This window comes from Ruditapes philippinarum, unplaced genomic scaffold (assembly GCF_026571515.1).
Source record: "Ruditapes philippinarum isolate M1 unplaced genomic scaffold, ASM2657151v2 ctg1134_1_1_1_1, whole genome shotgun sequence".
Lineage (NCBI taxonomy): Eukaryota > Metazoa > Mollusca > Bivalvia > Venerida > Veneridae > Ruditapes > Ruditapes philippinarum.
In genome coordinates, this window is record NW_026855810.1 from 178,911 (window position 1) to 195,201 (window position 16,291).

Genomic DNA, 16,291 nt, shown 5'->3' on the forward strand with positions numbered 1-16,291 from the left:
TGCTATTAACTATTGACTGTAATAATATTCAGAGGGGCACATCATATATAATACCCCAAGGGGCTCATGATAATATATAATACCCCAAGGGGCTCATGATGTATAATACCCCAAGGGGCGTATGATATATAATACCATGAGGGCCACATGATATATAATACCCCAAGGGGCACATGATATATAATAACTGAGGCAACGCTATATATACCTAGAGGGCACATGATATATAATACCCGAGGAACATATGATATATATAATACCAAGAGAGGCACAAGATATATAATACCCAGAGGGGCACAATATATATAATACCCCAAGGGGCGCATGATATATATTACCAAGAGAGGCACATGATATATAATACCAAGAGGGGCACATGATATATAATACCCAGAGGGGCACTTTTATGTATAATACCCAGAGAAGCACATGATATATAATACACAGAGGGGCAAATAATATATAATACCCAGATGGGTACATTATGTATAATACCCAAGGGGCACATGACATATAATACCCAGAGAGGAGACATAATGTTATCTTCCATAAGTACAACTGGAAAGTTGCATAATGACCTTTAAAATGTTGGTGTGACTTAAAAGGAAACTACTGAAGTTCTAGAATAGAAGTTATTCCTGAGCCAGTGTTCATTTGTATACTTAGAAAGCTTACATTCCCTTGAAATCAGAGCTATTCATTGTTAATGACAGGGACTTTGATATCAAAATATTAAAATAAAGCAGTTAGCTATAAAAAGTCATTGGCTGAGATAATGGAGAATTAGCAGACTGCCTTTATGTTGGTGGTCCAAGTTATATCCAAAAGGATTTAAAGGTTAAGACATTTTTAAAAATATGAAAAAAGGGGAGATCATTCCACAGCAATGTAAACAGGAAAAGTACATGAAAATTGCAGACTTTCTTTAACTGATTATATTTTTGAAAGACAATTAAAAGAGCAACATGCCCACTTTCAGGGTCCCATGCAGCTTTATCTTATGCCAACTGGGTCCCAGCTTTCTCTTGTGCCCCCTTTGGACCCAGCTTATGCAGTAATACCACAAAATGACATTTTATTTTATTTTTTACGTATATTTCAGTGACAGCAGCGGGACATGGAGAGACCAGGACAACAACAACACACTATGAGAATGGCTTGCTAATGAGATCATCAAATGAATTTAACCATCATGTTAATGACCATATCAATACCAACCTGTAATAGGGCAAAGATTAGAATAGTTTATAATAACTTGACAATGAGATTGCATAAAAATGCATTATTTCTCGCTGCAAAGTAGATTATATTTTAACAGGACATAAATCATCTCCGGGACGCTTCTGGGACAGTCACCTGATTTCAGGGACAGTCCCTGATGTCCGGGACGCTAAAGAATGTATGATGTTTGCATTCAAACACAAGAATTTACTTTTCAGTAAAAGAATATAGTTAGTGAAAGGTTTTTCTACTTTTAAGTGATGAATGAAAAAGTTCATTGCTCCACTAGCAAAACACACTATGAGAGATCTGTTTTATTTATTTTCTGTACAAGATTCAAAGAGAAGCTGACATTCAAATCCTATGGATTTCAAAGAGGAAGCTCAGGATATGTTTAGCATTTCTTAATTCATTTATATGGACTAGTCATACTGTGCATAGCAATTAACATGGACGAAAGTCATACTGTGCATGGCAATTCACATTCATAGACAAAAGTCATACTGTGGCATCTATTCATTTTGATCAGCATTACTTCTATGACTAGACTATACTTATCATGTATTATATAAGTTCATTTTTTTTCTTGTCATCGATGTACATTTTTCATTCATGTATAAACCATCTGGTGTTGTCTTTGAGAATTTCTCTTTTGTCTTACCAAATGACCAACTAAATACCAAATGTTCAATTATATAAAGGACAAAAGTTTATTCATCTTTTCTCAGCAAGATCTGTTTCCATAAAGCTGTCTGGTGTGGTATTCCAAAGTTTAAAACGGTGCTTATAATGAATATTCAAATGTCAGATGTCTTAGATGCAATTTGTATTTATTCTGGTGCCATATTTCAATTTTTTTTACATTACTGGTGTTAATTCTCTTAAACTCTGTGTCATTTTTTTTTTTAATTTCAGTTTAGTGTTGAATTAAATGGGTCTGCATAATGCAATTTAAATAATCATATTTATTCTGATGCCATATTTCAATTCTCTCATTCTGATGCCTTTTTTCCACAAGGTGCCATATTTTCTTTTTCAAAATTTGAATTTCAGTGTCATAAGTTTGAAAGACTTGTTTAACATCCAATAATACTTAACATTCCATCTCTGGATTGTCAGGTCTAATATAAAGTAAAGCATCCATCAATTAAGCTAGTGATATTGAGGACATGATAGCCACCCCCATAGTCTATATCAATCAAAATCAAATTAGTGCTCACATGTCCTGGAGGGAGAAAATAGATCTTGACAATTTGTTGCTCAGATTATGTTTTAATAAAGAAGCTGAGCCACTATACACATATTTGTATTTTAAAAACAAATTATATAAGAAAGCAGAATATTATATTCATTATTTTCTTTAATTTTGTAACCTCCATTTACAAAATATGACATATTCTATTTATTCATTGGTCAACTTTTTGATAATACATTTCTTGATCTAAATTCAGATAAATGGAATACAATTGTACAGTTATTTCCAGCAAATATTATAAAATCTAAATTTAATCCATTTTTTTTTTGGTTTATTGTATTTATTCATGGGAAAAACTTTTCATACAATCCTTCTTTTCTACACACAGGCTTTTGATAAAATACAATAAACTTTTAATTTTGCAAACAGAAAATAGAAGAAAAAATGTTAAAATATACTTCTTTTATCATCTTCCTTCATAGATTTTTATTTGTATTCATTTGTGTGTTAAACTTTTTCCACAATAATTTCTGCCTCATTACCTGTAATTTCTATTTAAAAACAACATCTGTTAAAAAAATATTTCTTTCAAAAAATATAGAAGTATAATAAGGAAGTTTAATTCCCCGGAAAGTAGTTGTCCTAGATTACTTAATGTCACCAGTGCCAGGCCAAGCTGCAATTCCTTGAATTAACAATAAGCATTAACTATTCTCTATTAAAACAAGAATTTGTAACAGAGTTACCAACGTCCCCCGCCTCGGGGAAGTTTTATATGAAGCATAAAATTGTGCTATTTCAAAAGATTGAGGTATGGATCTAAGGACTTTCAGTCCAAAATTATGATCAATGCTAGATCTGCAAATGCAACAATAAATTTATTAAAGAAATAAAATGAAACACTGAATTTAAAAATCTATCATGTTAAGCTTTGACCTCTAAGTGTGACCTTGACCTTGGAGGTAGGGGTGCAGGTGTTGTGCATGACATATCGTCTTATTATTGTAACTATTTGTACCAAGTATTTTCAAAATCCCTTGAACTATGAAGAAGTTATAGATGGGACACAAAATATATCCTCTAACAGACTATGTTAATCTTTGACCTCTAAGTGTGACCTTGGAGGTAGGGACCCATGTTTTGCGCCTGACATATCGTCTTATTATTGTGATTATTTGTGCAAAGTATTCTCAAAATCCCATGATCTATGAAAAAGTTATGGACTGGACACAAAATATACCCTATAACAGACTATGTAAATCTTTGACCTCTACATGTGACCTTGACATTGGAGGTAGGGATGCAGGTGTTGTACTTGACATATCGTCTTATTATTGTGACTTTTTGTGCCAAGAATTTTCAAAATCGCTTGATCTATGAAGAAGTTATGGATGGGACACAAAATATACCATATAAAAGACTCTGTTAACTTTTGACCTCTTAGTGTGACCTTGACCTTGGAGGTAGGGGTGCAGCTGTTGTACTTGACATATCGTCTTATTATTGTGACTATTTGTGCCAAGTTATTTCAAATCCCTTGAACTATGAAGAAGTTCTAGATCGGACACAATATATACCCTTTAACAGACTACATTGTATGTTAATTTTTGACCTCAAAATGTGACCTTGACCTTGGAGGTAGGGATACAGGTGTTGCACATGACACATCCTCTTATTATAGTGACTATTTGTGCCAAGTATTTTCAAAATCCTTTGATAAATGAAAAAGTTATGGACAGGACACAAAATATACCCTATAACAGACTATGATAATCTTTGAGGTAGGTTGGTGACCGATTTTGTGCATGACACATTGTCTCATTGTTGTGAACAATTGTGGCAAGTATTTACAAAATCTCTTCAAAGATAAGAAAGTTACAGATCGGACACGACATATACCCTCAAATAGACAATGTTGACCTTGAATGAGCAAGTGCGACCTTGACCCCGGAGGTAGGGTCTGGTTTTTGCGCATGACACATCGTGTTATTATAACAAACATTTGTGCCAAGTTATTTCAAATTCCTTTGATAAATGACAGTTATGGACCGGACACAAAATATACCCAGTAACAGACTATGTTAATCTTCGACCCCCAAGTGTGACCTTGACCCTGGAGGTAGGGGTCTGGTTTTTGCTCATGGCACATTGTGTTATTATAACAAACATTTGTGCTAAGTTATTTCAGATTCCTTTAATAAATGACATAGTTATGGACTGGACACGAAAGTGTGATGGACGGACAGACTGACATACTCACAAAATGGTACTTATGTGACTTTTCCTTGGATCTTTTTGGCCATTTTTAGTCACACAAAAAAAACAAAAACAAATGTTAATGAACTATTCCAAAGTCAATAATGGACATGACTATCAAATAATCAAACAAATTTACTAGGTTAAATTTAAGGTTAATCACATGTTTATCACATATGGATCTCACAATTATAGAAAGGCTAATTAGCTAGACAGCAGTCCCTAAACAGCAATAAAGCCTATCTTCTTCCCTATCACATCTCTCACTAATTAATAGTCCTCTTTCAAACAATTTCCTTCCTAATTACTCTGATTTAAACTTGTTTTAACATAACTTATTACCCACCAAAGCCTTTCTTGCTTTTTTAGTTTTTGTTTTTTCTTATATGATTTATATACATAATTTGCTCTTTAATTCAAGTTTAGTTTCAATGTATTTTGTGAGACAATCTTTTGCAAGTTATATATTTACTACTCCCTGAAGTTTAATTCAGTTTACTGGAACTTACCTATTAGTTACTGAGGTCAAATTAAAAAGCATGGTCATAAAAGAAAAACAGCTTAAATTCATGGAACATTTACCATTCAACTATCAAAAGAGGCATCTCTGGGTAATTTTTTCAATTTTCAATTAAACTGCATTATATTTTAATTAAACTTTATATTTTTTTCATAAAGGTGACTATTAGTAACACATGTATTATAAAATTTAGTTAAGTGTATATAATTCTTTTTCATTTTACATGCATACATTATCATATTTTTACTAATACTGCATGTTTAATGTAAGGTCGCTTTTCATTGGACAATCATGATGTATATATATAAACTATATATATATATATGGTTGCTGTCATTTAATAAAGTATTTCCTTTTTCCCCAATAAAGGAAGCTTGTTGTAATACAGATTCTTGACAGGGTACCTGGCTGTATATAATTGGTTGTTTGCAATATAACCCTTACCTAATGGCTTAGGTTATATTTTCACAACCATTTACATAGGGCCATTATAAGCTGTCAAAAATGCTTGTAACTTACAATATCAATGTGGATACAATATAAAAAGCACCATGTTAACATGTCAATATACCTCATTCAAGGGAAAGCCAAATGGGTTATATCATCATTTTCACCTCTAAATGTAAGTCATAATACGGTTATCATACAGTGAGTGTTTAATACAGTCAGTGATATAAAGTAATTCCTACCTAAATAGTAAGAGCTACACAGTGAGTGATATATTGTGAGTGCTATACTCTGATACATCATCTGTAAGTAATAAACAGTGAGTCATAAACAGTGAGTGATATACTCTTGAGTGATGAATAGTGAGTGATATACTGTGAGTCATAAATAGTGAGTGATATACTGTGAGTGATGAATAGTGAGTGATATATTGTGAGTGCTATACTCTGATACATCATCTGTAAGTAATAAACAGTGAGTCATAAACAGTGAGTGATATACTCTTGAGTGATGAATAGTGAGTGATATACTGTGAGTCATAAATAGTGAGTGATATACTCTGAGTGATTAACAGTGAGTGATATACTGTGAGTCATAAACAGGGAGTGATATACTCTGAGTGATCAACTGTCAGTAATATACAGTGAGTCATAAACAGTGAGTGATATACTCTGAGTGATGAACAGTGAGTGATATACTATGAGTCATAAATAGTGAGTGATATACTCTAAGTGATTAACAGTGAGTCATACATAGGGAGTGATATACTCTGAGTGATCAACTGTCAGTAATATACAGTGAGTCATAAACAGTGAGTGATATACTCTGAGTGATGAACTATGAGTGATATACTGTGTGTCATAAACAGTGAGTGATATACTCTGAGTGATGAATAGTGAGTGATATACTGTGAGTCATAAATAGTGAGTGATATTCTCTAAGTGATTAACAGTGAGTCATAATCAGGGAGTGATATACTCTGAGTGATCAACTGTCACAGATATACTGTGTGTCATAAACAGTGAGTAATATACTCTGAGTGATCAACTGTCAGTAATATACTGTGAGTCATAAATAGTGAGTGATATACTCTGAGTGATGAACTGTAAGTAATATACTGTGAGTCATAAACAGTGAGTGTTATTCTCTGAGTCATAAACTGTGAGTGATATACTGTGAGTCATAAATAGTGAGTGATATACTCTGAGTGCTAAACTGTGAGTGATATACTGTGAGTCATAAACAGTGAGTAATATACTCTGAGTGATAAACTGTAAGTCATAAACAGTGAGTGAGTGATATACTCTTAGTTATTTACAGTGAGTCATAAACAGTGAGTGATATTCTCTGAGTGATAAACTGTGAGTGATATACAGTGAGTCATATACAGTGAGAAATAAACAGTGATATATACATCGTGAGTGATATATATACAGCGAGTTATAAATTGTGAGTGATATACAGGAAGTGATACAAAGGGAGTGAAATATGGCTATTGTACTAGTTGTATATACTAATCCCTGAAAAAAATCTTACATTAAGTAATTAATTTATATTTATACACAATATAAACTTGAATTAAAGGATACCTTTTTCTGTATTGATATTTTTTCTTTATTGATACTTTTTCTTTAACGTATATTTTTTTTCTTTATTGCCACTTTTTTCTTTATTTTATCTTTTTTTCTTATTAATATTTTCATACCTATATTACAAGGTAATTTAGTAACTGTTGTATTTCACCTAGTGATGTAACTGTGAAAATACATTATTTATGAATGATAAGATCATGAAAACATATATATCATTATGTATATATATATATCTGTTATTTTTGGAGATAAAACATGATTTTGTTTGTACATCCTATGCCTATATATTGTTATGTTATATTTTGTAATAATCAAGAAAGGTAAGTTAATATAAATATATCTATGATTATCATAGATTAACTGAAATAATGTTTTTTTCTGGTTCTAAATATTCATTTTAGACATCTGTGGATTGCAGACTTCAAAATGATTGGCCAATAACCACCGAGTGTTTGACTCCCACCAAAGGCGTTGGATGATCAAACTCTTTCAGGTACAGCTATGTTATATATAGGAAAAATCAGTGGTTCTACTTGGTTGTCTGATGGTATCAATATATCCTGTCATGGTGATCTCAGGAATATTCAATTCTTTTACACATTGTTGATATAACCATGTTACACCACAGTACGTCTGCTGTAAGAACTACATACAGCTCTGATGGTACTTGCTGTCTGTCCAGGCAAGTCTGCATATCTGTACATTTTTATTATACCTGTACCTTTTCTTAAATAATACACTTAACAAAATAAATAACTAATTTGTTAAAGCATAGTTCTGTTTCACTACGGAATAATAATTTAAATTGTTAAAGCATCACTGTATAATATTGTTAAAGCATAGTTTTGTAACACTGAACCACAATAATTTAAATTGTTAAAGCATTAATCTTCTTACACCTAGTCATTGTATTGTTAAAGCATAGTTCTGTTACACTGAAACATGATAAAACTTCAAATTGCTACAGCATTAATCATGTTACACCTTGTATTTTATTGTTAAAACATAGTTCTGTTACACTACAACATGATAATGATTTCAATTGTTAAAGCATGCCACATCTAGTCATTGTATAATATTGTTAAAGGATAGTTTTGTTACAGTGAGACATGATAATAATTTAAAATGTAAAAGCATTAATCCTGTTACACCTATTCATTGTATTGTATTGTTAAAGCATATTTCTGTTACACTAAGACATGATTACTATCTCTGTTAAAGTATTACGGTTGTATTATAATAAAAAATACTGGATCAGTTAAAAGTAACTGTTGTTGTTTGTTTCACAAGTTGTAAAGACATCAATGCAGTTAAGGTCATTATGATCAAGAGTTACAGAAGAAGTATGACCCTGGACACCCCTACATTTGTGAGGAACAATATAGCCAGGTCCTTGGTTAAAACACTAAACAGCCAGAACATCTCCTGTATGTGTATATATTTGTAGGAAGGCCTAGATGTGTAGACTGGAATTACTTAGCATTTACCACCAGTATAGAGCCAGGCCAGTCTGCAAATTCATGTAGATTAACATACCAGGCTCTATACTGCAGGTAGCTCAATTTTTGTATTTGGACATTGATACCTATTACATTTTATTCCAAATTCAAGACCGGGCAATCCATTCTACAAATTAAGCAGGTTAAGTGTGAAACCCTGCTAAAACCTAGGTCACAAATAAGAAAATGCCGCCGGGCGGCGTCTGTTTCTCAAAATAATCGCAATATCGGCCGGCGTCCGTCCGGCGGCAGTGACTATCGGACGGCAGCAGCTGAAAATTTTGCTCATCGGGCGGGCGCCTTCGAGTTTTAAGTAATACTTAAAAGCTAACGGCGGTCGGACGATAATTTTTGGGGTCACTGAGTATAAATATCATCGAGCGGACATCGTTCGGTCGCCGAGCGGCGACCGGACGATGATTTTTTTGATCGTGCGATTTTTTGTTCTACTAAAACAGCGTCCGACTGATCCGTTCAATTCTTTCTGTAAAATCTACTCGGCAAAAATCGCCCGACGACTGTTTCATTCATGACCACGCAAGGTATCAGATTTAAAATCGCCCGGCGTCCGCAACATCAAAAAATCTGCCGATTTTATAAAAATCGTTTAATCGGACGGCGCCCGTTTTATTTGTGACCTAGGCATTAACAAACAGTCCCATAGTATCAATATTTTAATCTTAAGATTGGCATGTTATACAAAATGTAGCCTATCTGAAGCTTCTACTACAATACTAATGAAGTTAAGCTCTATTTGAACATCAGGTCCCTTTGTATAATGTGTTGGGTTTTATGTCACACCAACACAGTGTAGGTAATATGGCAAAATTTCTGCTTTACTGTTGGAGAAGACCTCAGATGCCCCTTTGAGCATTATTTCAGGAACAAACTGGCACCTCAGTAGAACCACCAATGTTCTTTAAGCTAACTGGAGAACTTTCTCATATGAAAAAGTTCCAAGATTGTGGCATGGATTGAACCTACAGAAGTGAGAGGCAAGTGGTTTGAAGTCAATGACCTTTACGCCCCTGCCTTTGGGGGCACTTTTTAAATCACCACTAAACAAAAAAATCAGCCCTTTAAAAAATATTGCCCAAACAGAAAAAAACCCCCAATTGTTTCCCAAAAAAATTTCAAAATAAATTTAAAATTGCCATTTTTTAAAGGGGTTTTTGGGGTTTTGGGGGAAAACTTTTTAAAAACCCCACCTTTTAAAAAGGGGGATTTTTTTCCAAAATTTTTTTACATTAATATTTCAATAAAATGCACTTAAAATTCAAAAATTTTAAATAACACAGCTAATTTCAATCTAACAAAATCAAAAAAAATTTAAAAAATTTGATGTTTTTTTTAAATGTGCATTTTTGGGCTTTAAAAGATAAAATTTTTTTTCCCATTTTTTGGCCAATTTTTGATTTAAATTTTTAGAAACTTTTGGGCAGCATTTTAATCTAATACAGCAAAATGCTCTAACATGTTTATTTCTTTGGCTTCTACTTTTAGCAATTTACAGGGTGCAGCTTATTAGATGCACATTTTCCCCCAATTAGGTATAATGGATAGATTAAACGAAACTTACCTTCGTAGAAGGGATGTTGAAGTTTGATCCAGACTTTATCAACTGTAAACTCACTTGGGGATAACACAGAGATACAGCGTGGCTTATCAGCTTCAGTCAGTCTTTTAGAGCTATATAGCAGATACTTGCAAACAATAAACAATTGTAACAAGGATCTGCTATTTGAATACAGAATCAGAATATTCATCATATTGGGAGGGTAAAAAGGGTGGGTGTGTTATCCCCAAGTGAGTTTACAGTTGATAAAATCTGGATCAAACTTCAACATCCCTTCTACGAAGGTAAGTTTCGTTTAATCTATCCATTTTATCAACTGTATAACTCCCTTGGTGGACCCCACAGAGATTTTAGAGCTGATTCTGTATGAAGTAGGAATCAAAAGTAATTAAAAACATGTATGATTCAATTTCTTCTTTTTATATTCCATGCATACAATAAGATTGTTACAAACAAAGTATACAGGCATCTTAAGCATTTCTGTTTTGAATGCTAGTTTGAAATGAGACATGTTTGCTTGAAATAATTGTCTTATCATAAAACTTTTGAAAAGTATTGGCATTTGTCCACCCTGCTGTTTTAATTATACTAGATATTGGAACCCCTCGTAGAAGCGCAGCTGATGTTGAGGCTGCCCGTGTGCTATGGGCCCCATAGTGCTTGGCCACCCCTGCCTTAAATAATGTGAGTTTGACCCAACGTGATATTGTCTGACTTGAAACACCTTTGTGTGGTTTTTGCGTGCTTATTAAAAGTTTAGTTTCTTCTTGTCGCAAAGATTTTGTGCGTTCTAAATATTGTTTGATTGTAGTAACAATGCAGATGTTCTTGTCTTTTGGGTATGATTCTAGAATTATGTCAGGTAAATGGTGACCTGGCCTTGATTGTTTTAATAAATGATTGATTTGAACTGTGATTTGTGAACCTTCTATGTGAATGTCGTTCAGCTGGATAAGATGTAAAGTTTGACATCTTTGGGCAGTGTCGACTTAAAGAGGAATAACATGCACAATTTGCATGTCAACTGAATAAGAGTTAGATCTTGTAAACTAGAAATGTAGCGTAAAACTGTATTGACATCCCATATAGTTGAATATCTAGGAAGACATGGACGTTCTAAATATATTCCATGCATAAATTTGTTTATAAGTTTGTTGCTACTAAAATCTAAGTCACTGCATAAACTCACAAAATTGTTAATGGCTGCCCTGGCCGTTTGAAAAACACTGTATTTTAGTCCTTTTTTATATAAAGTGACAAAAAAAGCTAGTATAGTATTTACAGAGGGCTTAAGAGGATTTCTCTTTTTCCCACAGAACCGAATCCACTGTTTAATATAACAATTGTACTGTTTCTTTGTAGTTTTTCTCCAAGATTTGATAATGATGTCGGCAGCTGCAGCTGGTATTCCTCTGCTTTCAAGGGATTCCCGGATAATCGAAAAACAGCTAATTTCATCTTTGTTAAGGGGTGTTTTCTCTCTGGTTTGTGATGTAGATGAAGTATTTTTTGCGGAGATGGAAGGATGTAACATGGTCCGCTGATCAGACGTAGAAGAGATGGCCACCAGACCTGTGTGGTCCACACTGGCGCAACTATTACCGCTTCTGTTCCGTTTATTTCTATTTTCTGAAGCACCTTGGACAGTAAGCTGAAAGGTGGGAAAATATAATACAACATATTTTTCCAAGTTAGAGAAAATGCGTCTATAGCATGTGCATCCGGATCCGGCAATCTTGTAACATATTTTGAAAGCTTTTTATTTAATCTAGATGCGAAGAGATCTATGTCAATATGGCGATATGTATTAAAAATCTTGGAAAACACCGTTTCGGTAAGTGACCATTCCAGGTCATCATTGAATTTTCGAGACATTTCGTCTGCTTCACAGTTCATTGAGCCTGGTAAATGTGCAGCACTTAAATGAATTTTTCTGTCTATGCACCATAACCAGATTGACCTAGCAATTAAATCAAGATTTTCAGATTTTCCCCCAAATTTGTTGATGTAAGAGCAACTTGTTGTGTTATCCATGTAAATTCTAACATGAGTATTTGAGATATGTTTACAAAGTGATTGTATTGCTAGTTCACAAGCTTTCAGTTCCAGTACATTAATATGGAGTCTTTGTTCATCGACTGACCACTGACCTCCAGTTTTCACACAGTTTGTTTTATCTATTGCACCCCACCCACTCAACGAGGCATCTGAACAAATGGTGAGTGATGGTTCCTCCCTAAGAACTAATTTATAATTGATGGGAGTATGGACAATCCACCAGTTTATACAATTTTTAGTTTTGCTTGACAGTTTCATAAACTTATCATACTGACCCTTGTTTAACCTCAAGTTTTTGTCTTTAACTTTTTCTAAGGGTTTATAAAAGAGTGGAGCATACTCCACCCCAGGCTCAGAAGCCACTAATTTGCCAATCAATTGTGCAAAGTGTCTTATCAGGCATTTACGTTTATTTATTATATTTTTACAAAGTTCGATCAAGGTGCTTTTCCGTTCCAATGTAAGTCTTATGGTCATTGTTTCTGAGCATAATAAAAATCCTAGAAAATTTATCTGTTTTGTTGGTACTAAGACTGATTTTTCAAGGTGGATTGTTAACCCAAGTGAATCCATTAAGGTGACTGTTTTTTCAATATTTTCTAAACAAGCTTCGTATGTTTGGCCTTGAAGACAACTGTCATCAATGTAGGCTGTGCTTATGAACCCCTGTGATCTAAGTGTTGCATAAACTGGTTTAAGAAGTTTAGTAAACACTCTTGGAGAAGTTGTGAGTCCCATCACTAAACAAGTAAACTGATATTTCTGACCTTTATGTATAAATCTGAAAAATTTTCTGTCTCGTGGTCTTACGGATATTGAGTAGAAAGCCTCTGACAAATCAACTGACCCAAAGAAACAATCTTTACGCATAGCTTCTGTAGCTGATTTCAATGTTTCCATCTTAAAATGAGTGCTTTCTGTGAATAATTTATTGAAATTCTTTAAGTTTAATATCACCCTAACTTTGCCATCCTTTTTTGGCCTAATAAAGATGTTGGAAATATATTCATAATCATGATCTGTAGAAACTGGTTCAATTATATTGCACTTGAGAAATCTCTGTATTTCACGGTCTATTTTATTTTGTTCAATGTCACTGAATTTAATTGGTTTTGGAACATTGTACTGAACAGGTGGCTTTGTTAATTCTACTGCATAACCCAAAACTGTCTTAAGAATCCATTTATCTTTTGTGATTGAGCACCATTGATTGTAATGTTTTGCTATTTTACCAGCTATAAAGTTTTCTTTAGTATGGAAAAGTGGTAGGATGTCATTACTTACAGTTATTTTCGGAATCCTGGATTCTTGTGAGCTGGGCCTTTTTTGTAGCTTTGTCTGTTTGTTCTGTTGCTCATTTGCTTGAAGGGGGGCCCTGTGTGCTTGCGGAACTGTGTTTGACCTACCCCCCTCCTTTCTAAAAAATGACCGGTCTGATGTCTGCTAGGGTTGTTATGTACCGTAAGCGTTGTTTCATTGTCGTTTCTTTGCTTTATTTCCTCTTTCAAATCATCTCCAAATAGTTTTGTTGAGGTGGTTTTAGAAGAATCACAAATGTTTCTGTATTTGGGCAGTAATTCCTTTTTTATTTTTTCCTTCCTTGTTTGTGAAGTGGTGTTGATAAACAAACAGATCATTTTGAACGCATCCCCAACGTGCTCTTTTGCCTGTTGAAGATTATGCTTGTCGTTCTTCTTAAATGCGTCTAGGGCCCTTATGATTGGGACCAGGGCTGAACTAAGGTGAGTTGTCTCCCTTTGTAGTTGTACATCCATTGCCCTTGTTTCCCTTCTAAGTTGTCGCCACAAAATGTTGTCCACTGCAGGTACTTGAAGGTTTTCTATATTATTTGGCCGCAAATACTTCGTCTGAAGATCCTTCAATTTCTCAGGATTTACTGCAGCCCGCAATCCATCATTGACCGCCTGAGCCAATGTATCGGAGGTCTTTTCCCCCGTGGCTGACTTTTCTTGAAAAAATTCCCCAAGGTGTTGAATGAAATCTTCTTCATCATCAGATATGTCCGAGTTGTTGTTGATGAAAGAGTCTATTGCATCAATTCCATCAACTCCTATTTCTTTTTCCGTTTTGTCCTCATCTTCCTCCTCAGGCTCGGAGAGAACGTTGGTGTCAGACTGTTTTGTTCTTTTCTCCTGACGATCTGACTCTTCACTCGTTTCATTTCTCTTCCGCTTAAGTGTATTAACCTCTTCTTGTAAGAGTTCAACGCATTTTTGCATATCGGTCATTTCTGCCGATTTTTTGTTGATGGTTTGAACCGTTTTCGTCAGGGACAGCAGGAGTTTCTCCCCTTTGCCTATAAAGTTAGCAAATTGCTCTTCCCCCTTTTGAGCCTCTCCGACCTTTTCCGCGGACAGTGACGTACTTCCGCCCAAGCTAGCCATGACTAATTAGTATTCTAATAGTATTCTGAAAGGGAAAACAGTTTACCCATCAATTTAAAATCGGGAAAGCGAATGCATTGTCATAATTTCGTTCATTGTCGCAAAATAACGTTTCGTAACAAAAAGCTCATAATTTTCGTCCACTGGTACGAAATATGTTCGTAATATAATTTTCCAGTTGAAAAGTAAATCATCCGTTTTTGGATGGCCGTTTCGGCATGCTTCCATCATGATGGAAATGTAAATATGATTTGAAACAGAAATCGATGTAATTCATTTTAAATGCAGCCAGAATCGCATGACAATTTGCAGATTTCATTCTTTTTTCGTCCCACATTATTTCGACCTATTACGGTCGCCGCCGTTTCGGCAAGTTTTCCATTTCGGAAAAACATTTTGAGATTAAATAGATCCGGCATGGCTCCGGAGTTTTTTAATCTTAAGATTAATAACTTTTCATGTGTTGAAATAACCTAAAGACGAAAAACATAAACAAATTTATTAACTTACCCACAATAATAATGTCCGTGTTTTGAACTAAAATAGATATGTAGAAGACGTATAAAGGTGATTGAAAATAAATTTTTTGTTAACCCTAAAAATTATCTGACTCTCCAGAAGCAATGTAAACCTCGCACTGACTGAAGCTGATAAGCCACGCTGTATCTCTGTGGGGTCCACCAAGGGAGTTATACAGTTGATAAAATTAGCTATCATTTGGTTTCTTTTAAAATCTTTGGTTCAATTAAAGAAACTTTTCTGTGAAATAATGAAAAAAAGCCGTCCTGATATTATTTATTGTCATATCTTAACACCTTTAATGATATCTAAATATATTATTTATTTTTACATAGAAAAATTCTGTAAAATTTTACATGAAAATGCACATACAAGTCAGAGACAACTCTTTGGAAAAATAAAATTTACTATCAGAGTTGTCTCCCTTGTATGGTAAAATTTAAATACTAAATTGAAATACTTATTTTTTTTATTTCAATAATCAGGCTTTCAGTGTTTAAATATACTAAAATCAGTAACTTAAATAACAGTTTAATAGCAGGTTTATTCAAATAATAAAATAAATGCTAATAATTACGAAATGGTTGCCTTTGATAAACATAATTATATAGAGGAAATTAAATGAGTGTAGAACTAGTTCAATTTAACAAGTTGAATAAAATTATATCATGCCAGTCTCTGATGGGCATAATATAACTTGATTAAACAGGTTCGATAAATTTAGTAATGAAGCTAAATGGATATAATACTCTATCACATACCAAACTAGAACTGCCACTGTCATGGCGTGAATACCCCCGCATACCACTTTGTCAGAATCAACAGTGACCATTGAGAGCTCAAGGACAACCTCTCTGCAAAATCTGAGGTTACTATTAGCCAGTGCATTGCTAAGTTAAGTATTCTACATGCTTCAAAGGTTAAAATCAATACACTGCAGACATGCATTCTTAAGCATTTGAGCAGACAAGCTTATTATAGTAAAATCCCTGTGACCTTGACC

The 16,291-nt window shown here is 34.0% G+C and overlaps 3 protein-coding genes across 4 annotated transcripts in view; 1 reads left to right on the forward strand and 2 right to left on the reverse strand.

The window, feature by feature from the left end:
• LOC132744442 (probable G-protein coupled receptor 139) overlaps positions 1-3,423 on the forward strand; it is a 49,995-nt gene extending 46,572 nt beyond the window's left edge. Inside the window, exon 3 of the mRNA XM_060733154.1 lies at positions 1,103-3,423. Within this exon, the coding sequence (XP_060589137.1) occupies positions 1,103-1,224 (122 nt within the window). The 3' untranslated portion in view covers positions 1,225-3,423. The remainder of the gene's footprint in view (positions 1-1,102) is intronic.
• Positions 1-16,291, reverse strand: part of LOC132744451 (stabilin-2-like) — a 299,749-nt gene that overhangs the window by 144,275 nt on the left and 139,183 nt on the right. The window lies entirely within an intron of this gene.
• Positions 11,818-15,400, reverse strand: LOC132744443 (uncharacterized). Of its 2 annotated transcripts, none has more exons than XM_060733155.1 (2): positions 13,649-15,399; positions 11,818-11,957 (listed from the first exon to the last, which is right to left on the reverse strand). In XM_060733155.1, the coding sequence occupies exon 1, from the start codon at positions 14,767-14,769 to the stop codon at positions 13,651-13,653; it is 1,119 nt and encodes a 372-aa protein (XP_060589138.1). In that variant the 5' UTR covers positions 14,770-15,399; the 3' UTR covers positions 11,818-11,957; positions 13,649-13,650. The 2 variants fall into 2 exon arrangements, with proteins under 2 accessions (XP_060589138.1, XP_060589139.1); XM_060733156.1 differs by lacking the exon at positions 11,818-11,957 and having other exon boundaries at positions 13,649-14,794; positions 15,280-15,400.

Bases quoted from the DNA above. Each gene is read 5' to 3' on its own strand.
- LOC132744443 (XM_060733155.1), bottom strand. From the start codon at position 14,769: ATGGCTAGCTTGGGCGGAAGTACGTCACTGTCCGCGGAAAAGGTCGGA.